The sequence below is a fragment of the Pelophylax lessonae genome, assembly GCF_965119305.1.
Source record: "Pelophylax lessonae genome assembly, chromosome: 4".
Taxonomy (NCBI): domain Eukaryota; kingdom Metazoa; phylum Chordata; class Amphibia; order Anura; family Ranidae; genus Pelophylax; species Pelophylax lessonae.
Window position 1 is genome coordinate 191,283,907 of NC_138771.1, and position 22,664 is coordinate 191,306,570.

The 22,664-nt window shown below is 39.0% G+C and overlaps 1 protein-coding gene across 3 annotated transcripts in view; it reads right to left on the reverse strand.

Annotated features, from left to right (window-relative positions):
- The window catches only part of RELN (reelin), a 782,434-nt gene that overhangs the window by 140,326 nt on the left and 619,444 nt on the right, over nucleotides 1-22,664 (reverse strand). For all 3 annotated transcript variants that reach the window (XM_082254411.1, XM_082254410.1, XM_082254409.1), the window contains 7 exons: nucleotides 18,143-18,300; nucleotides 16,789-16,996; nucleotides 13,008-13,084; nucleotides 4,427-4,585; nucleotides 3,979-4,167; nucleotides 2,703-2,976; nucleotides 1,694-1,834 (listed from right to left, as the gene is read on the reverse strand). In XM_082254411.1, coding sequence (XP_082110537.1) covers nucleotides 1,694-1,834; nucleotides 2,703-2,976; nucleotides 3,979-4,167; nucleotides 4,427-4,585; nucleotides 13,008-13,084; nucleotides 16,789-16,996; nucleotides 18,143-18,300 — 1,206 coding nt within the window. The remainder of the gene's footprint in view (nucleotides 1-1,693; nucleotides 1,835-2,702; nucleotides 2,977-3,978; nucleotides 4,168-4,426; nucleotides 4,586-13,007; nucleotides 13,085-16,788; nucleotides 16,997-18,142; nucleotides 18,301-22,664) is intronic.

The window sequence follows — 22,664 nt, forward strand, 5'->3', positions numbered from 1 at the left end:
GCCCCAATTTGTGCTCTCCTCTTGTAAAAATAGTAATAGGTGTCTAGTAAAAGAGAAGGAGGATTAGGGTGGGGGTAGAACAGCCCTATAACATGCACAGATCCTACAGAGAACTTTCTGTTCGAAAATGATTACATAACTTCCTGTAGATGGTAGCGCCCCTTCATCACCTGTCACTTATGCAGACCTGCAGATTAGGGAAGATGGCATATGGATGCTTAAAACCCTGTACTTACAGTATGCATACATGCGCAAAATTTTACTTTCAATTTCAAAATGTTTGCATAAAAAGGTACTTTAGTTCTGCGCAAAGCACATACAGAACTAGAGGTGTTTGTGAATAAAGATTAAAGTAGAATTACAGGCAAACCCCTTTTTAATTTTGGATAGAGTAAAGGAGGGTGATAGCTCCTGTCAGTTTTTTTTTAGCCATTTGTGCCCTATTGGGGAGATTTCCCTTTACTTCCTGTCCATAGCCACAGGAAGCGAGAGGAAATCCCTGAAAATGAAGGGAATTCCTTGGGGCCCCCCCAGGTCACCAGAACTACTGTCCACTCTATTACTGTTTCGGGGACAACTCAAAATTTGGGATTTTCTTTAAGTTTCACTTTCAAGGATAACGGTAAACAGGACAAATAGAGAGGGTAAATCTCCCTAAAACCTAAGAGGTGTTCTTAATTATCTCCACTCTGTCCCAAACTAAAAAAAAAAAAAAGATTTGCCAGTTATACTTTAAATATTCATTTTGGAACAGGATTTCCAGTGGAAATATATTTTGAAAGCTCTTAGGCAGATTCTAAATTATCATTAAGATTAACTATCTATACCGTAAACAGTGAGAGAATATGAGAAGCTTGAGATTTCTAAGTCCCTGTGAACATTGTAATTTAGTTTATAAGGAGATTTCAACAGAAAAGAACAAATCCAGCATTGCACAAGTGAATAATACAATATATAATTATTAAAAAAAAAAAAAACTTTTGCTTATTATCTTTTTTTTATTCCATATCACTTATTATCTTTAGTTAATCATTAACTACTTTATTACCACGGAAACAATTTTATTATTGTAAGGTATACAGCGTCAAAGAATCCACTTTTTCAAATTTCAATTTCAAAAATACATTTTAAACATTTTTTTAAATGCTAGCACGAGTGTAAGTACTTGGAAAAACATCGGTATCAACCTCCTGTAATCGACAATACAGCAGCACTGAGACTGGGAAGGATAGCAGTGGGTGCCATCTCACACATGCTGTATGCAATTTTTTTGACAAATAACAAGCTGACTGGAAAGGAGTATATTGTACAGAGAAATAACCTCATCAGTCTTCTGCCACTCCCTCACTGACAACAGGCTGAGAATATAGAACTGAAACCACTATATTCATAAATTTAACATAAAAAGTGGTATCATCTTTCCAGTTGTGCACATTTCAGGTAAACAGCTCCCATACAGCATTTGTATTTCCTCTATGTAATGTCATTTTTGCTTGGTGTGTAGCTTTAAGCAATATTTGGAGACTTCTGTCTGAAGCTGTTGTGCTTTGGTGCTCTGAATAATTTTATAAAATGTGCTGCATCATTAGTGGCAGCCATTATAATCATAATATAAACAAATTTATCCAACTGCATCTTATCTTAAATATCATTTTTTTATGTACATCTATTGCATACATGTTTTAATACTTACACACAGCGCCCTGAATCACACACACCATGTCCTGAACACATCCAAGGGCATCCAGAAGAAAGAATAATGTTATCAATGGCCCATGCATCAGTACCAGGCCCATAGCTACTCTGAATCCATCTGAAACGAGTCCTTGGAGAGCTACGATAAAATCCAAGCACATCCATTTTACAATGCACAATTACATTGGAGTTTTTAATCAATACTGCATGAGTTATTGGTCAATAATTTATTTTCTTTTGGTACATATTTAATACGTAGACATTAAGCTAAGGTTTGTCCAGTAGAAACAAAGTACATTCAATTTGTATAAAGTCAAATGAATTTAACTCCACAAAGTTCTTGATCCTGTATGTACAGTATTTAACAATGACTGCTTTTATAAGTCTGAAAAGGCACAGTGAGCTTAAGTGTTGATGTACAAGTGTGTTATTCAATCTTCTTTATTATCACTTTCAATATTCACTGGAAGATGTAAAGCATTTGAAAAAAAAAAAAAAAAACGGGAACATTTTATAGTAGACAAGTTTATCTGAGACATTATTACTGTATATTGATATGTCTACAGCCAGACTAATATAAAAAGTGTTAATTGTATAGAATTGTGGCTAATTTACTTAAAAAATCATGTACATTGAAATAATGGATGTTCACCATTATGTATCATTATGATACTGATGTCCATACAAGACTGAGCTAGAAAGTAATTTTGTATGACTCTAACAATATGCCGGCTTACACTTCCATTTTTTATTGTATTCAAAATAGAGATTTTTAGATAGAATTGTTGAAAAATATTTGGCGACCCATAGACATGCATCATGGGAAGGTGCAATAAATTACAATTATCATGTAGCGCTGGAATGCAGGAAGCAGAACCTGCACATGTAATGTGCAAATATGATGCCCACATGTATTATATTTTACAAAAATATAAATAATACACAGAAAATTTGTTTTAGCAATGTACCAGTCTGTTCAATGAGTTATAAAGCATCCGTACACTTACATTGTTGATGGTGGAAGATATACGATAATCCGTTTCCAATTCTGGAATCTCTCGGATAAGTACACAGAGCTCTCTGTATAATGTAAGCAGCCAATGCTGGGTGGCACACACTCCTCAGTAACCTGGTGCCAATCTCTTCCATTATTTAGTGAATATTGTAACTGAACTGTGTTAGAGTCACTAAATGGCTTACTACAGCCCATGCTCAATTCAAACTGTAGAGAACTTGATGGCATCACATGGAAATCCCATGTCTCTACGTATCGAGGCTTTCCTGTAGTACGAAACACATAATGCATTAGAAACTATCTTGTAATTTTCATTGTTCCTGTAGCTGAGTCATATTTCAATGTGATCTGTACAAAATAGCATTTAATCTACTATGCTCCAAACTAAGTACAAACAAAGAAAATAATGAAATTGAAAATGTAAAAAAGATAACAACAACTATTTTCCATGATCTACAGTGGTACACTTGTACACAGGGCCAGATTTAAACTTCCTGCCCTCCTCTATATGAACGGTCTTTTTCATTGTGCCCCCTACAGCAGTTGACTGGCTAACCTTAATATCACCGTAACAAGCCACATGGTGCTATGATGGCTGAAAGAGATATTTTCCAACTTTACAAGGGTGCATGACCAGAAAAGTAGGGGAAACCACTGCACTGTTCTGGTTGCAAATTGGTTCTAGGTTTGTGGACCTGAAATGGCTGAACTGTAAGTCATTTTTTTCACCAACAAAAACACACAAACTGTGCAGGGAAAGCTGCAGTCTGGAGCCTTTTATTACACACAGACCATAAACTATGTAAATATAGAATTGTTGCAAAACATTAAAGGATATAAACGCCTATATACAACAAGCAACAATGCTGTGCTCAAATTATTTATTCTGTATGTAATAAAATATGCTAATGCAGGATTATATGTAAATATTTCATAAAAACACTACTGGGTACAGTATGTGAATTATTTCACCGAAAAAAATCTGAAGTTTTGTTCAGCTAGTCTTGTGATTCACACATCTCAGATTTCCTCCCTTCTATCTATTACTATACAAAAGATATGCAATCTTTAATCAACACATAAACATTTTTTAAGCTGGTAGATAGGATCCATAAAAATGGATTCTAAATTAATCTCCAACAAATATATGCAACAGCATTTTAGGGTGATGTATAGGCATACATTAAAGTAATTCATCATGCACAAAGCTGCTGATGAAGCAATAGAGTTTACATTTACTTATACAATCAATATTTTAAGACATGTACCTGTGTTCTCAGAAAAAACAAGGGCAGTATCCATAGACAAACAGTCATTGTTTACTTGGCCTCCTTGGATTCGGTACCAGTTTGCTTGCAAATCTACAGAGCCATCAAACCTATCCTGGAATCCAGTTCGGGAACTGTCATTCATTCCAACGAGGACATCATCTAGTGCCCACTGGCCTGATTGTCTCCCTGAACAAAATATAATAGTTAATACAGTAACATAGTCATAATACAAAACAAATATATAATGCAGTGTCAAGTGTTGTAGTTGGAAGTTTAGGTGTGTTATAGCTAAAGGAAAAATGATACAATGCACTATTTTTAAATTTTCATACTCTACATTGAAATTGTTGATGTTGTGACAGAGAAAAATGAGTGAGATTTGCCTAAATAAAAAGGTTGCACAAGAGAGCAACGCTTCCCAGATAAAACCTTTTACAGGACCCACCATGCTGTGGCTGCCACCATCGAAATGCTGTTGTAGAAGTCTTTGCATCTGGTGGTAATTCTATTGAGATTATTTGTGGCTCCAGATAAGATAGGAAATCCAACTCACGTAATAAATTCCAGCTAATGCCATTGTCATTTGTATATTGAACAACAATACCTTAAAAAGCAAAATACAATAATGTTTACACATATGAGACTACTTTCGTATACAGGAAAGATTTTTCTTCATCCTGGTTTAAAAAAAATAAATGCGGTATAGGACCAAATCTTATACCAACTTGTTACAAATGTCAAAAACTTAATTTCATATTTATTGGCTTTGGATCAAAGTGAAAACGTATTTGGGAAATAAGAACTTTTCTTTAAAGTTTATAGTTAAAAAGCTGAGGTAGCCATTTTGAAAGAGACACTTGTGAAAGTTTGCAACTGATATACATTGTACACACTACAGCTATCATTGAGTATTGTTTTTTTTTTGTTTCAGTAATAAAGTTGAATGTAATCTACAACCAATCAAGACTATCTTCTTACACATTTATGATAATTATATCACATATACAGATTTGTAGAATCGCTCTTTAGTCTCAGTTGACCCAGGTATAATATATATTAGTTTAATGCATAAAGAGCAAAACACTAAGCAACCAACAATGACAGCAATCTACCATAATTCAACTTTTACTGTTCTGACTTACAGTGGTTGTACCCTAAAAAAAAAATAAAAAAAAGAGAGATCCTGTTCCCATATAGCAGATTTAACTGCCCTTAACTGCCCCTTTCTACGCTGTAAAAAACCTTTCTGACACTGCCTGTTCCTGTGTCCCCCTCTGTGTGCTGACCATGGTAATCATGGCTGCTGGTCCCTGATTACCGTGGTCAGGTTTCATGTCTTCGTCCTCCCACTGCTCTCCTCTCTCCCTCCCTGCCTGTCAGCTCCTGTGTGTGTCTCTCCCCCTCTCAGCCCCCCCTCTTGCCGCTATTATGCTGCTATGCAGTAAAAGTAAAGAACAATTATAGCCAGCTCCTCTGCCATAGAAATCTCTCCTACACTGTGTAAATGTTTTTGTAAAACAAAACAACAAATTGATGGGTATGATGGCGCTCCCAATGATAATGGCAAGTAGGCACTTAAAATCACAATTAAGAATGGATGGTCACAGAAGAAAAAAATGTCACATTTATTAAAAATAATAAAAGCACTGTTAAGCAGGGTGTATACCTGATGAGGGGACCCAGGGAGTGGGTGGTATCGACTGTCCAGATCCTTAACTTGTGAAAGGGCAACAGAGACAACCGTGCCAGGAGAATAGCAAGGCCTGAGGGTGATGGAAAGAGGAGAGGTGGGGGGGGGGAAGAGACTCGACCCCTGTGGCCAAAGACCTGCCACTAGCCGACTTGCCGCACAGAAGCGTCTCCTGGTATCAGATGGCTGGAACGGCGCTGATGGATGACGTCATCAGCGGATAACAGTCCACTCACGGAAGTCTGTTCGGGTCACTGTTCCTGGTGTAGGCGATGTAAGCGGCAGCTTCACCGCACCGGATCCCCCCCCCTTTTTTCCCCACCCTTCCATTGTTTTCAATACATTCATCCATTCATCTTTCCGTTTCGTTTACATTTATTATTCTTCATTCAGCCTATGTTCATCATATATATATATTGTTATTTTCTATTTAATATTTTATCTTTCCATTTTTTATTTTCCATTTTTGAATTTTTGGTTAATTTTTGGTTGTCATTATGTATATGTCTATAGTTTATGTGTATTGGTGCAATATTCTGTGCATTGACTTTGTTCATATTGTTAATAGTGGTATGTAGGTGGAGCCAGCGAGTGGGTGGTTAAGCCTCTCCATTTCCCTCCCTTTCCCTCTATTTAAATCCCGTTTATGTTGCCACTGGAGATCTGACGAAGGGCACAGCCCGAAACATGTCATCCTCCATCTCGTGGCTTCTCTCTTTCCCCGCTGTCAGGTAGTCACTGCCGCTGTGCGGTGAGGCTGCCGCTTACATCGCCTACACCAGGAACAGTGACCCGAACGGACCTCCGTGAGTGGACTGTCATCCGCTGATGACGTCATCCATCAGCGCTGTTCCAGCCATCTGATACCAGGAGACGCTTCTGTGCTGCAAGTCGGCTAGTGGCAGGTCTTGGGCCACGGGGGTCGAGTCTCTCCCCCCCCCCCCCCACCTATCCTGTTTCCACCACCCTCAGGCCTTGCTATTCTCCTGGCACGGTTGTCTCTGTTGCCCTTTCACAAGTTAAGGATCTGGACAGTCGATCCCACCCACTCCCTGGGTCCCCTCATCAGGTATTACCTCACTGCTGGATACACCCTGCTTAACAGTGCTTTTATTATTTTTAATAAATGTGACATTTTTTTTCTTCTGTGACCATCCATTCTTAATTGTGATTTTAAGTGCCTACTTGCCATTATCATTGGGAGTGCCATCATACCCATCAATTTGTTGTTTTGGATGTCTCTCAGCTGGATCTGTGCATGGGTCGGCAGCAACCCTGATATGACTCATTGGCACTTTGGCTACAATCCGTCCATCCCATATAGCTTGACATTACAGCTTTTTGGGATCTCTGACCTATCGTTTTTCAGCGCCAGGAATTGCTTGTATGTGTTTTTTGTAAAACAAAGCCTGCAAATACGTTATCTTTTATCTCTTCTGGCTGGTCACAGCGGTCACGTAACCTTCCTGGATGACTGTATATTGGAGGAATAGAAGAGCCAGAGCTCACATGACTGGACATACAAGAGCAAAGATAAGGTATTTACAGGCATTGTTTTAAAAATGCAATTACACAGTTTAGGATAGATTAAAAGAACAGATGAGCTGGCTGTAATTTGTTCTTTATATTTACAACCACTTAAAGTAAAATGAATGCTGATTGGTTGCACATTAGTTACTATTGGGCATAAGGAAAGTCACAGAAACAGCAGCTTGCCAATGCTCTAAAGCAGTGGTTCTCAACTAGGGTTCCTCCAGAGGTTGCTAGGGTTCCTTGAGCAATGAGCAATTTCTGCCTCTCAGATAAGTTCCCCTGACACATTGATCTTTTTAGCTATCTGGAAGAAGGTCATTTTTCTAAATGTCCACAAGTGTAAGGAGCATTCATCCCACTGACCCTCACACTAATGTATCATGGGTTGTAAATATAGTAATTTTTGAAAGGGGTTCCCTAAGACCTGAAAATTATTTCAAGGGTTCCTCTGTGTTGAAAAGGTTGAGAAAGGCTGCTCTAAAGACAAAGCAGTTCATTTGCTAAAACCAAATAGATTGTTCACTTTGCTATGGAAGTTGCCCTTTGCAAGGGAATTTTCCCCAGAGCTTATTGAATGAGTTAACGTTATGCTGACTTCCATCATCCCATCATTTGCAAGCAAAAATACTGTTTTTTATTTTCCTTGCACGATTGGGTATTTTTTGCAAAGTGAAATTTCACCATATTCATTAAACCTTGGGGAAAATTCTTTTGCAAAGTGAAAAGTTTATTTACCTTTAGTAAATTAACCCCAATGGTAAGATGTCTTTGCACCCAATGTTCTACATCAAAGCATTTATTACATGACTACATTCAGATAAAAAAGAAATGATAACATTGATGCAAATAGCAAAACAAAATCCCTTAAGTGGCCCAGCTACTAATTTTAACCCCATGTGGAATTGATTTATATTTAACACCATTCATGATAAAAGCCTGCAGGGAAAAAGAAAACAGTACTTCTAGTACATATTTCCTCATCACACATGTAGGCATTTGCTTTTCTCCTGTGATCATTTAGGCCAGTTATCTCCGGCCCATTCCTTACCTTTATCTGGCCCTCGAGGCACTATTGCTGCCACTGGACACCAATGATGGCGTACTATTTCTCCTACTAACACGAATGATTGGGCACTATTTCTTCATTTACACCAATAATGGGGCACTGTTCCTCTCTTTGACGCTAATTGACACCAACAATGAGGGACCATCACCCGCCCCCTTACCACATGATCAGTTATCAGCCAATGACAGCTGATCATGTGATGTAAACAGCAGCCGGCGATCAGCTGTTTTTTTCTCCTCACGCTGTCAGTGTGAGGAGAAAAAAAAGCCGAACACCACTGCTGTCAGAAAGACATCGGTCCTGAAGAGGAGAGGGGCATCTGTGCCCACTACTGCCACCTTCTGATGCCCGCCAGTGCCATCTACCAGTGCCCACCAGTGCCACCTACCAGTGCCCACTAGTGCCACCTATCAGTACCCACCAGTGCCCACAGCGCCATCTATCAGTGCCAATCAGGGCCCCATCATGAGTGCTGCCTATAAGTGTCACCTACCAGTGCCTATCATTGCCAATCAGTGCCACTCATCAGTGTCATCTATCAGTGCCCATCAGTGCCACCTATTAGTGCCCATCAGTGCCCATGAGTGTTGCCGATTATTGCCCTTCAGTTCCACCTACCAGTGCCATTCAGTGCTGCCCATCAGTGCCACCCATCAGTGCCACCTATCAGTGCCCACCAGTGTCACCTTATCAGTGGCCATCAGTGCCGCCTTATCAGTGCCCATCAGTGTCGCCTATCAGTGCCCATCAGTGCAGCCTATCAGTACAGCCTATCAGTGCCCATCAGTGCAGCCTGCCAGTGCCTATTAGGGCCCATCAGTGCTGCCTCATCAGCACACATCAATAAAGGAGTAAATTACCTGTTTGCAAAATTTTATAACAAACTATAAAAACAGTTTTTGTTTTTTTCAAAATTTTTTGTCTTTTTTTTGTTTGTTAGGCAAAAAATAAAAACCCCAGTAGTGATTAAATACCACCAAAATAAAGCTCTATTTGTTTGAAAAAAATGATAAAAATTTAATTTGGGTACAGTGTTGCATGACCGCGCAATTTACATTTAACCACTTCTGGACCAGAAGGATTTGCCCCCTTCATGACCAGGCCATTTTTTGCGATTCGGCACTGTGTTACTTTAACAGACAACTACGTGGTCGTGCGACGCTGTACCTAAACAAAACTGATGTCCTTTTTTTCCCACAAATAGAGCTTTCTTTTGGTGGTATTTGATCATCTCTGTGATTTTTATTTTTTGCGCTATAAACAAAAAAAGAGCTACAATTAAAAAAAATAATAATAATAATAATACTTTTCACATTCTGCTATATAACATTCCCAAAAATAAAATTTAAAAATCAAAATGTTTTAACATTTAAGGTCAATTTGTTTTCTGGTACATATTTTTGGTAAATAAAATCACAATAAGCATAATGTGATTGGCGTCTACTAACTACGGGAAAGATTTATGTCATTTTTATTGTTTTTTTTTTTACTAGTATTGGTGGCGATCTGCGATTTTTAGCGGGACTGCAACATTGCAGCGGACAGATCCGACCCCTAACTGACATTTTTTACACTTTTAGGGGGACCAGTGACATTACTACAGTAATCAGTGCTAAAAATATGCACTGTTACTGTAATAATGACACTGGCAGGGAAGGGGTTAACACAGTGGGTAATCAAGGGGTTAAATGTAAGCCTAGGGGAGTGTTTCTAACTGTATGGGGGTTGGGCTTTTGAAATGATCACAGAGACCTGTGATCCTATATAGAAGGATCACGGGCGCTCTGTGATCATTCCAGAGAGAAGAATGGTCAGCTGTGTTTACAATAGCTGACCTTCCTTCTCACTCAGCAGGGAGCGATCACGGGTGCCCGATGGCAATCAGAGCTGCTAGCCCCTTGCATCAGAGTCCCCGCTGCCGAGTGGGGGAGCGGGAGCGCGCCGCCGGTGGTACACGCTCACTCCCTAGCTGCAGGCGTGCGACCGATGTAGCGCTACGTCAGTTCACACAGGAGGAACTGCGGCAGGTGGTCTGGAAGAGGTTAAAGTGCAACAGTGCTGAAAGCTGAGAATTGGCCTGCGCAGGAAGGGGGTTTAAGTGTCCAGTAGGCAAGTGGTTAAACAAGGGTTTCTCCACCAAGTACCACGTCATGTTTTGCTTGGGGATCAAATACTTATTTTTCTCACTGAACTGCAACTATGTTTGTCTGGATTCACTGTGTCTGGATTCTATATCGCTGGCAATAAAATTGAGTTCACTCCCAAGTGAAAATGTCCAAATTGGGCCCAAAATGTCAATATTTTGTGTGGCCACCATTATTTTCCAGCACTGCCTTAACCCTCTTGGGCATGGAGTTCACCAGAGCTTCACAGGTTGCCACTGGAGTCCTCTTCCACCCCTTCATGACGACATCACGGAGCTCGTGGATGTTAGAGACCTTGCGCTCCTCCAACGTCCGTTTAAGGATGCCCCACAGATGCTCAATAGGGTTGAGGTCTGGAGACATGCTTTGCCAATCCATCACCTTTACCCTTAGCTTCTTTAGCAAGGCATTGGTCATTTTGAGGGGGTGTTTGGGGTCGTTATCATGTTGGAATACTGCTCTGCGGCCGAGTCTCCGAAGGGAGGGGATCAAGCTCTGCTTCAGTATGTCACAGTACATGTTGGCATTTATGGTTCCCTCAATGAACTGTAGCACCCCAGTGCCAGCAGCACTCATGCAGCCCCAGACCATGACACTCCCACCACCATGCTTGACTGTAGGCAAGATACACTTGTCTTTGTACTCCTCACCTGGTTGCCACCACACCCGCTTGACATCATCTGAACCAAATAAGTTTATCTTGGTCTCATAAGACCACAAGACATGGTTTCAGTAATCCATGTCCTTAGTCTGTTTGTCTCCAGCAAACTGTTTGTGGGCTTTCTTTTGCATTATCTTTAGAAGAGGCTTCCTTCTGGAATGACAGCCATGCAGACCAATTTAATGCAGTGTGTGGCATATGGTCTGAGCACTGACAGACTGAGCCCCCATCCCTTCAACCTCTGCAGCAATGCTGGCAGCACTCATATGTCTATTTCCCAAAGAAAACCTCTGGATATGATGCTGAGCACGTGCGCTTCTTTGGTCGACGATGGCGAGATCTGTTCTGAGTGGAACCTGTCCTGTTAAACCACTGTATGGTCTTGGCCACCGTGCTGCAGCTCAGTTTCAGTGTCTTGGCAATCTTCTTATAGCCTCTACCATCTTTATGTAGAGCAACAATTCTTTGTCAAGAGGTGCCATGTTAAACTTCCAGTGACCAGTATGAGAGAGTGAGAGCGTTAACACCAAATTGAACACACCTGCTCCCCATTTACACCTTAGACCTTGTAACACTAATGAGTCACATGACACCGGGGAGGGAAAATGGCTAATTGGGCCAATTTGGACATTTTCACTTAGGGGTGTACTCACATTTGTTGCCAGCGGTTTAGACATTAATGGCTGTGTGTTTTTTTGAAGAGACAGCAAATTTACACTGTTATACAAGCTGTACACTCACTACTTTACATTGTAGCAAACTCTATGCAGTTAGTGTCCTGAGCAGGTTTAAAACCTGGAACCTCAATACTGCAAGAAAGAAGTGCAAACCAAAACTATTTATCTGCTTGCTGCATGTCCACAGTAGTTGTAGTGCGAGCAGTGGCAGCTCCAGCCCGGGGCCTTTCTTCCAGATTCCGGGAGCGTGCATGAGTTTGGCAACTGATTTTAGCTGTCATTAACTGATAGGCTGTGGCCAGTCACACACAGGGTTCTGTGTTTTTTCTGTGTAATGTGAACAGCAATCTGGCTGTTTATTCTCCCTGCCAAGCAGGGAGAAAAAGCAGACATATAGTAGAGTAAAAGCAGCACACATTACACATAGTTAGACTCACATTTAACTCTTTGATTGTCATTATTACAGTGACAGTGTACTGTATTAGCACTGATCATTGTATCAGTGTCCCTATTGATGTCAGTTAGTGTACCTCCCAGCCAGTGTCAATTAGCGCCAAAATTCTTGCCACACTATCACAGTCCCATTTAAAGTCACTGCTCACTGCCATTACCAGTACAGTGTCATATCTGCATAAATTTCAGTATATATACCATAGTTTGTAGAAGCTGTATATTTTGCACAAACCAATTGATATACATGTATTGGGATTTTGTTTTTACCAAAAACATATAGAAGAATACATGTTGGCCTAAATATTTGAAGATATTTGGTTTTGTAACAGCAAGTAGAAAATAATTTTTTTTTTCAAAACGTTTGTTCTTTTTTTGGTTATATTGCAAAAAAACAAAAACCCAGTAGTGATCAAATATTACCATAAGAAAGCTCTTTTTGTGTGAAAAAAATAAAATTTTCATTGGTGTGCAGTGTTGCATGACTGCACAATTGCCAGTTAAAGTAGTGCAGTTCTAAATAGCAAAAAAATGCTCAGGTCATGGAGGGGGTAAAACCTTTCAGGGTAACAGTGGTTTATCTAAATGAAAAATGTCTAGACAACTCTAACTTTCGCTAGGAAACATTTTACTTTTATGAAAAAGATAATGAAAACAAAAAAAGATAAAACAATACAGAATTTAGAATTTAATTAAAATAATAAATCAATACATTTAGCATATATATATATATACAGCAAACCTGGAGAAAGAAATTTGGTGATAAAAGATTGTACATTTTTTACAATTTTATATTTACATGTACCTTCATTTCTTGCCTTTGGCTTGCTACAGGTCGAGCCACTGTTCCTACTTCCTATTTGTATGTAAAACTGAACTAATCTAAAGAGAGGAAGAAGATTCAGTTAAGAACTGAGATATTAGTAACAATACAGCACAGCTAAGCGATGCCTTAAAAAACATTTATGCTGAATAGTAAAAATGTAAAAGTAGTATTAAGCCCTCTGCATTTTTAGCTTAGTACATAGAGCCCAATAAAATAAACATTCCTCAGTAATCTATTTGTTGAAATTCATACCCCAGCACTTACAGTTTGCAGCTTTCAATGCTGTTGGCTCCTGCTCTCTCAGTGCTGCCTCTCTGAATTTCCAGTCTTCACAGGAAATAATTAATTGTGAACAGCGAGTCTTAAGCTTGGAGGAGGGAGGGGGAGGAGCAGTTATGATATAATGATAACCTTACCATCCTAGCATTCAGAGCTGTGTGTTTCTGTTGATGCAAACGGTGTAGGGAGACACAACTTGCATGCAAGAGTGACTCCAAAGGACTTTGTACAGGAAAGGAGCCACTCTGAAACCGGAAACCTGGTGGTCATGGCACCAGTTTATAAGTAAATAGATAATTTACTGAAAGTGCAAAAAAAAAGGTTTATTGTCAATTTATCTAAAAGTCATATTGCCAACTTTGCTAAAAGTACCCTAGGAGAGCCTTGTACCATGTTAGTAATCATGTTTCTGCTAATGGCGAAAGTCTGGGATTTAACTAGTACCTTTTATTGGTTAACATAAGTTAGTAAGATGCAAGGTTTCAGGACCTTTTTTATGTCCATTCCTTAGAAATGATTGTATACTTGCATTGCAATTTTATAATTCCTGAGGAAGGGACATTAAGAAGGTCTTTAACCACTTAAGCCCCGGAAGATTTTACCCCCATTCCGACCAGGGGGTATTTTGCGATTCGGCACTGCGTGAATTTAACGCACAATTGCGCGGTCGTGCGACGCTGTACCTAAACGAATTTGACGTCCTTTTTTTCCCACAAACAGAGCTTTCTTTTGGTGGTATTTGATCACCTGTGCGATTTTTTGATCACGCGCTATAAACAAAAAAAGAGCGTCAATTTTGCAAAAATAGCAATATTTTTCACATTTTTTTATATGAAATTCCCCCAAAAAAAAATGTAAAAATCAAAATTTTTAAAAATTTTCGGCCAATTTATTTAATGCTACCTATGTTTGGTAAAAAAAATCGCAAAAAGCGTATTTTGATTGGTTTGCGCAAAAGTTATCGCGTTTACTAACAAAGGGAAAGATTTTTGTCATTTTTGTTGTTTTTTTTTTTAACGCGTAATGGCGGCGATCTGCGATTTTTTTTGCGGTACTGCGACATTGCGGCGGACAGATCGGACCCTTGACTGACATTTTTGACACTTTTGGGGTTACCAGTGACATTTCTACAGTAATCAGTGCTATACATATGCACTGTTACTGTAAAAATACACTGGTAGTGAAGGGGTTAACTTTATTTGGAAGGGAGGGGCTGTGTGTGTCCCTAGGGGCGTGGTTTCTACTGTGATTGGCTGTGGCTCTAGCTGTAAGGACACTGATCAACGGATCTACATACCAGATCCGTTTTATCAGTGTCTTTGCAGCGAGGAGAATGACAGGCAGTTTGTTTACACAAGCTGCCTGACATTCTCCCTCTCCCCCGCCGATCGCCGAGTGACCGGCGGACATCGGGTCCGCTGGTCACACGCGCGGGGGGGTCCGTGACCACGCGGGAGCGGGAGCGCGCCCCGGGGGGCGCGCGCTCGCTCCCTAGACCCTCACAAGCAAACAACGTAGCCCTACGTTAGTTTGCCTGTGAGGGGCTGACCGCCGACGTAGATAGTCGTGCGGCGGTCGGCAAGTGGTTAAAGCTTGCATCTTTAATAACTTAACAAACAAGGGATAAACTAGAGAAACAGAAGGGCAGAAATATTTACCTTTCTCACAGGAAATACTGTTCCCAAGTTTCATCAGTTTCTAGCCATGGCATTTGGTCATGTGATTTCTACTGAAGAAGAGGATCAGAGTTTACACTGTCTGGTCCTTCTGCACATATTACATATTCAAATGCTCTAGTATTTTGTCACATGACTGGCATAGGAATTACCCTGGAACAGCATCTTTAGGGAAAGGTAAAATATTATAGCTCTTTTGTTGCGGTTTACCTAAGCAAGCCTGTTCACATAACTTATAATTGACTACATGGGTCTAGTTTTACCTCCTAAATAATACATTATTTATAAAAAATTATATTCTTTACATTTTATAATGTAATCTTACTCCTTAAAAGTGCAATAGATGAATGACTATCACTATTTATTTATATTTTTTTTTCAAAAATGGCAAAATCAGATAATTAATAGACATAACTACAGTCAAAATGATTTGCATTTCTGATTCAAATACAAAGATTGCCTTTTAATTCACTCTTATTTTACATTACTTCACAGAAAATTAGACACCAATATACGCAAAATATCTTTTTTTTATTTTAGTAATGGTATTTAAAAAAAAATGAACGTAGTATAGTTTTCTAGTCTTTCCTATTCATTTTATTCTAGCCCACATAACTGTCAGAACTATCATTTTTATGAATCCATGAACCATAGCTTGGACAGGTTGAGGGAAAAGGGGCAGCTGCCCTAGGTGCAATGGATCAAGGGGCAGAGAACAGACGCAGGATGGTCCATTCATTCTATGACATGCACTAGTAGAGTGTGTGTGTGTGTGTATTAAAAAATCACTACTTCATCTAGTTATTGAAAACATTTTTATTTTCCTGTAGGCCCCATGCACAAGGCATTCAGGCTGGGTAGAGGCGGCACACTGAGGCTCTATTGATTTGAACATTGTTCGTGTAAAAAACTGATCATGTATACTAGTGGGGAGAGCATACGATTTAACTCAATATGCTATTGCTCCTTCAGTGCCCAATAACAGGCTGGGGTGGGTCCTGATTCAGGTTGTTTTGCTCAACTGTAATGCAAGCCTTGTTTTGCTATTTGGCAGGGCTACCAGTATCACAAGACTGGCTTAGCAAAACTCCTTTTGCAAATAAAACAGTTCACACAAATGTATTTCAGCTGTTTATTTTGATGCTTGTCTGATAATCCACTTCAATATCATTTTTATTGAGACACAATGATGAAACCATCCCATCCTGTGAAATTCCTGTAAATGCTTGTAAAGTTATCCGTGGCCTTGTGTGACCATTTCCCGCTCACCGTATATAAATCTTTCCTTATTTTGACATCACTTTAGTCATATTTAACTGAGGAAATCATCTTTCCTCACCTCATTATATTATCTTCCAGGAAAACAGTGATCTTAGATGTTTACTCATTGACCTGCACTTGTGAATTAGGGATATGATATGGAGATTTACAGGAGGTAGGCGCCAATATTCATGTTAACAACTATAACTATTTATATTATTGGGTTTACAATAATGTAAACAGTTTATTAGCTTGTTTTTACCTTCAGATGGATGTGAAATGTATTGCTTACAAACATATACTTTAATGAAAGCTCAAATAAAATTGCTTCTCTGAAAACAGTTAGATATTTTATGACCCCCCTCCCTTAAATGAATAAACTGTTCATTGAGAAGTTCTTGTTTTTCATAAGCTGGTTTATAGTAAACACATAGGGTAAATAAAATGGCCACCAGCTCTTATAGTACTTTTCTTTTACAAGAAAACTGTCTTGTTTATATGCAGCACAAATTCAAACTGAAGCAATATATGACCTGTTTATTCACCTGGTGTTAGTCGTATCCAAGGCAGCAGTTCTTGCTTCTCTCTTTCCAGGACCATTAAAGTACAATGATTTGCCATCACTTAGTGTCCCACAGCCTGTGCCCACCTGTCCACCAGTGATTTTGTACCAAAGCTGGCTCAGTTTGCCTTCAAATCTGTCAAACATTTCAGTTGGATTGGGCCTGTTTGAGACACATGTGCCATGCTCAGCTAAAATTAAAAGTAAATTTGTAGTTGTTACAAAAGGAAAAGTAGATAACAATTTTAGAAGCTTGGAAAAAAGGTTTTATCGATACTGTAACAGATCCCCTAAAAGAGTCTAATATACAAACTCATGTGTACTGTATTTGTCACTACCAACATATCTTAAATTAAAAAGAACCTCATATAAAAGGGTAACTTTAATATTCTACAAATGCAAAACAAAAAAGAGTAACTCCACATAAACCTTAAATGATTACTAAAGCCTCACATTTTTTCTTTAAATTAGCTACAGTATATATAGGACATGTGAGCAGAAAACAATAAATATTTTATGATATTTTAAGATTAGTGGATCAACACTGATAAATTGTTCAGTTTCTAAGCACAGCCTTCAGGTTTCTTTGCGCCATTTGCCTAAACTAAGTTGGGGAGAAAGTTCATTTAGTGACCCCCCTTCCCCCTCCCTGCTTGAGACTAAATGTCCCATGTTCCATCTATTCCTCTCTGGCTCTCTGTGCGTGGCAGAGCAGGCATCCTGCTAAAAAAAAAAACTTGTGGTCTGCCAATGAAAGCTTAAGAGCTGGCCAGCCACAAGCATGTTTGTTCCACCATATGCCTTATGTTGGTGGCAGCAAAAGCATTAAGGGCCTGTGTTAATGGGCTCTGGGCTTGTTTGGATGGCAAATAAAACTTGCATTTAGGTGCATTCTACCTGCATCTTGTATCAATTTGAGATCATTCACAGTTCATTGACAGGTGTATTTGATAAGCAGGCAATTCATCTCTGATCTGCATATGACCTCCTTCTAAGCTGCATCAACCTGCTTCGATTTGGATTTGCTTTGACTAGTATAGGTAGAAAAGCAGTTCTAAGGCAAGCAAAAGTCGATCAACACAGGACCCTAATATTGGCGATGAATATTAGGTTTTTCTTAATTTGTAAGGTTAACATTGAAAATGATGCCATATAGTTTGAATACTCATTCACAAGCATGGCAATCAAATAAATTGACATCTGCACCTGCATGCTTCATAAAAGCGTATTTTTTTTTAATTTAGTTGAGTGAAGATTCCTTACTCTTAGTAAATTATAGTTTTCCCTTGCTACACCTTTCATTACACTGGTTATATCCCTTTGAATAAAACATTTACCTGTGAATCCTCTGTCACAGAAACAAACTCCAGAAACACAGTCCCCGTGGCCATTACAGTAGTTTGGACAAGGTTCAGATATGTAGACACCATCCAGACCAAAAGCAGGAAGATTTTTCTGTGAGCTGCTCTCCTGTATCCAGCGAAATCTAGTCTTACTAAAACAACACACCAAAGATTGTGCGTAAATATTTCTAGGCATGTATAAATCACAAATACAACATACAAACTTGGGAAGTTTAAAAGGAAAACATCATTCATACTTTGCTAATCATTGCATATGTTGTCAGAGAGTCTTCCCTAAATAAAACAGCTGCCTGATCAGTACAGAACTACCATATTTATTGTAAGTTTAAGCTCATAAGCTCCTTTACTAGAGAAAAATTACCTTTACAGCAGATTTTTTTTTTTTTTTACAAAGGCAACCTGTCTAATGCTGGCCATGCACTAGCTGAAAAATCATTCGAAAATCTGTCATTTGGTCCGATCGTTCGTTTTTCGTCCAGTTAATGGGAACAAATAGAAAATAATTTTTAACTTTTCAGAACCAAAAAAACTAAGGAACAGTTTTGAAAAGTCTGCCGAACGAACGATAAATTGAAAGGTTTATGTGTTTCTCGGCCGAACTGTTTGCACTAGGCATATGTGACAAACTGAACGAAAAATGTCCATTGAACGATTTATCGTTTGAAACTCGGTCATTACATGATGGCACGATCGTCTGCTCTCACGGACGATTTTTCATTTTTTGAAAATGAGTTTGAACTATTTTTCGGCTAGTGTATGTTCAGCTTAAGAGGTTGTCCATTACAACCAAATATATTCTCTCCTCATAATGACAGCTATCTTATATGCTTAACAAGAGTGATTCTTCACCCTGATACTCCTATACATGATGCTCATTGGATGTTTTTCGTTTATAAACGTCTGTAAAATATGTCAGCATATGTTGAGCTGTATATGCCAGCAGACTGTTTCTTGGAGTCCTTTAATAGCAGTATGTGTTATTCATAAAAAAAACAATAATGCTCTATGGTTTACAAATAGATATACTGTACATCATGGCTACAAAAAAAAAGGTGATCTTACACACACACACACACACTATTTTTTAATTTAAAGGAAATTTGTACTAAAAAATTTTTCTGTGTCAATAACTCAGAACATTTTTATTTCACTATGACTTTCATATCAACTTGTTTACTCAGTAACTTAGACAAATTGAGTACTGTCCGTGATACTTTTTTTATTTGCACTAACATACAATTTTTCACGACAAGCTTTCGGGGTATGTCCCTTTCATCAAGATCCAAGCAGTACTGATTCTTGGATCTTGATGAAGGGGACATACCCTGAAAGCTTGTCCTGAAAAATTGTATGTTAGTGCAAATAAAAAAAGGATCACGGACAGTACTCAATTGTCTCTGTCGCAAGTGCACTAATACGGCTACAATCACCTCAAGCACTCAGTAACTTAAAAAGTATTAAAACTAGGGATAACCAGGCAACTAGCATTTTGCTGATCATCACCAAGGTGACCTGATATTTCTTTCAGTACACTCATTCTTTAAAGTGGTTCTAAAGGCAATTTTTTTTCTTAACTATCATGCATTCTATACATTTAAGGTAAAAAAAACTTTCTGCAAGCAGCCCCCTCCAGATTCCCCTAAATAATAACCTTAGCCCGATCTCAACCCGGCGATGTGCACGAATGCGGAGGCTCTCTCAGCTCTCAATCTCTCCATTGCCTCTGGTACCGCAGTGAGAGCCATTGGCTCCCACTGCTGTCAATCACAGCAAGTGCGGAGGGATGGGGGGAGTAGGGCTGAGCCATGCTCTGAGTGTCTTATGGATACACGAAGCAGACTTGGGAGCGAGTACGCACAAGAGCCCCCATAGCAAGCAGCTTGCTATGGTGGCACCCGGCAGGAGGGAGGGGCCAGGAGCACAGCGGGGGACCCGAGATAAGGAGGATCAAAACCACTGCACAGAGCAGGTAAGTATAACATGTTTATTATTATAAAAAAGTTTGACTCTAGAATCACTTCAAAAACATATTAACCTCAAACTGCAAATCCTAATACCATGAAGTGTCTATCATCAAACCCACAGTGCTGAGGAAATCTAAGAGGCTCATATTGTAATATTTATAGCTGCATACACTTATAGAAACTGTGATTATTTGTAATAAACAGTTGCATATCTGCTACTCTTGTCCATTGAGATAAATCAGAGGCACAATAGTGCATGTTTGTAGAGTGTAAACACTGCCTAAAATCCTTCTAAAATTTATATCCATTTGTACTATGTAATCATTGTGTACAGACATCCACATATCCTCCTAGTTTATCATAGTTTCCTTTGATGTTTTTATTATTTCACTGGTGCTCCTTTATTAAATATACAGCACAGCATAAAGATGTTTTAGGTACATATGTTCATAAATAATAACCCTGGCTAGTTGATCACATTCAGAAAATTCCAGTAGGTAATTTAGCCAGGTAGAGATGATGGCTGTGCATGTACATAGTATTATTCATACCTCTGTCAGGTGCTGGGCATTTTATTAATCTTCTGTGTGCTCAGCTTTCTATGCCTAATCCTCCTTCCAGCAGTAAAATATGTTAATAAAAGGAATGTTCGTAGAGCTTGGTGGCATCATTTATTTTCATTTCATCTTGTTTCTTTAGTGCCATCAACATGAACTGTCATTCTACCACATTTACTACTTCTTAATGGCTGCTGTGACTTTCAGCATATGACTCTGAAAACAAGCTGCTGAGGAGCGGTGGACGTGACGGCAAGCTGAGATGAATTGTACAAGCCAGTCAATCACTTGCTCTCTTTTCCAGGGGAAAGAGAGGGGATTTGAACAGTATGTCCTTGCTGTGCAGAGCTTTCTTGCCATCTGGAAACATGTCGGTCCAAGTACACAGTATCTGGGAAAGGACAACCAGCTCGAAGTCCCAGAAGTGATTATTACCGCGCTAAAAAATATGTTATTTCTGAACCATGGCCAAGAAAGCTTACACTGTATTTATAACCTTATTGCACCTTGACCCTAATCACCAGGGACTTCCACTGACATACTTTTTCATATTCAGGAGTCAGTTTGTGATTTGCACAGTAATAATTAGTAACCATCAGGACATACTGGAGTCATATACCAGCAGATGGCAATGTGTTAAAGATCCTTAAAGGTGTTTATTTGTTGTTGTGAAATCACATGATTTTACCCCAGATGTCAGCTTGTTTGCAGGGTGTGGGATACATTTTTTTCTGTATGAAGGGTAGTTATTATTTTTATTTTTTTATAAATTTAGAATGCATCACAGTCTAGGTGCAAATATTGGGTCCAATGCCAAAAGTGGATAAACAGGATACTCCTTTATACAAGTGAAATTTAGATGAGATGAAAATGTGCTATATTTACAGTTTTATGTCCACCTAGGCACAGCTTATGTTGGGGTGCTTTGGGACCAATGCCTGACGCACATTGCCACATTACCCGTGGCTTTGCAGTACCACCCTCGGTAACCCTGTCAGACCTTAGATACAGAGGCTGCAAAGAGCCAAGGAAAACTCTCCTAAGCTCCTTCCGGGCTCTGATGGAAGCTTAGGAGCACCTCCCTCACTCTGCTGAGTACCGCTGTATCTGAGGTCTGATAAGTATTTCAATGGAAAGAGGGAGTTTTCTACTAGGAGTTTTGCTAGGGAAGATTTTTTTTCATATTGGGTGCTTTTCTGAAGGAGGTAAGCTTTACTGGGGAGGTGGGGTTTTGTTGGGAGAGCAAGAAGAAGTTCACCTTGGGGAGGAACATTTATGCTGGAGTACATATTGCCACGACTGTTCATATATTGCCACGATTGCCTGTTTTTTTTATCATTATGTTATTAAGTTTGTTGCCCATTTGTGACCTGCATATTGACACAATTTTTTGTTCTTCCCGCTTGTAATGATTGTCTGTTTACTGCCTGCATGTTGTACCATTGACTGATTGTCACCAGCGTAGACATATTGCAAAGAATGTTTAGAAAATCTCACTACAAGATTTAGCCCCCTGCAGGCCTCTCAGTATGAACGCAACCACTATTATCCTTATGTTTCACCACTAATAAATGCTTTAATTTTTTTTTATTTTGCATCAAGAAAATACCCTATATATGCTGCAGCGTACAAAACAATCTGTGACTTATCGATGACAAGCATTAAATAAACATAGTCCATTTTTAGGGAATGTGCATATACAGAGGTCAGAACATTATTGAATATTACAATAAAGAGATGAAATTACAGGACACTCAACATTTAAGAACATTATTACAGCTTATCAGGCAAATAAAAAGGAAAGAAATAATAACAGTAAAAATATTGAGTTGGCAGAACAACCATGTGTGGGCAGGTAGCAGTTTCATAGGTCAATAGATTTTCCTGGCATGCAGCTTTCATCATATGCCTAGGCTAAATGTTTCAAAATTATGACAGGCCTACGTTAATACTTACGTGTTTGGATCCAACTAT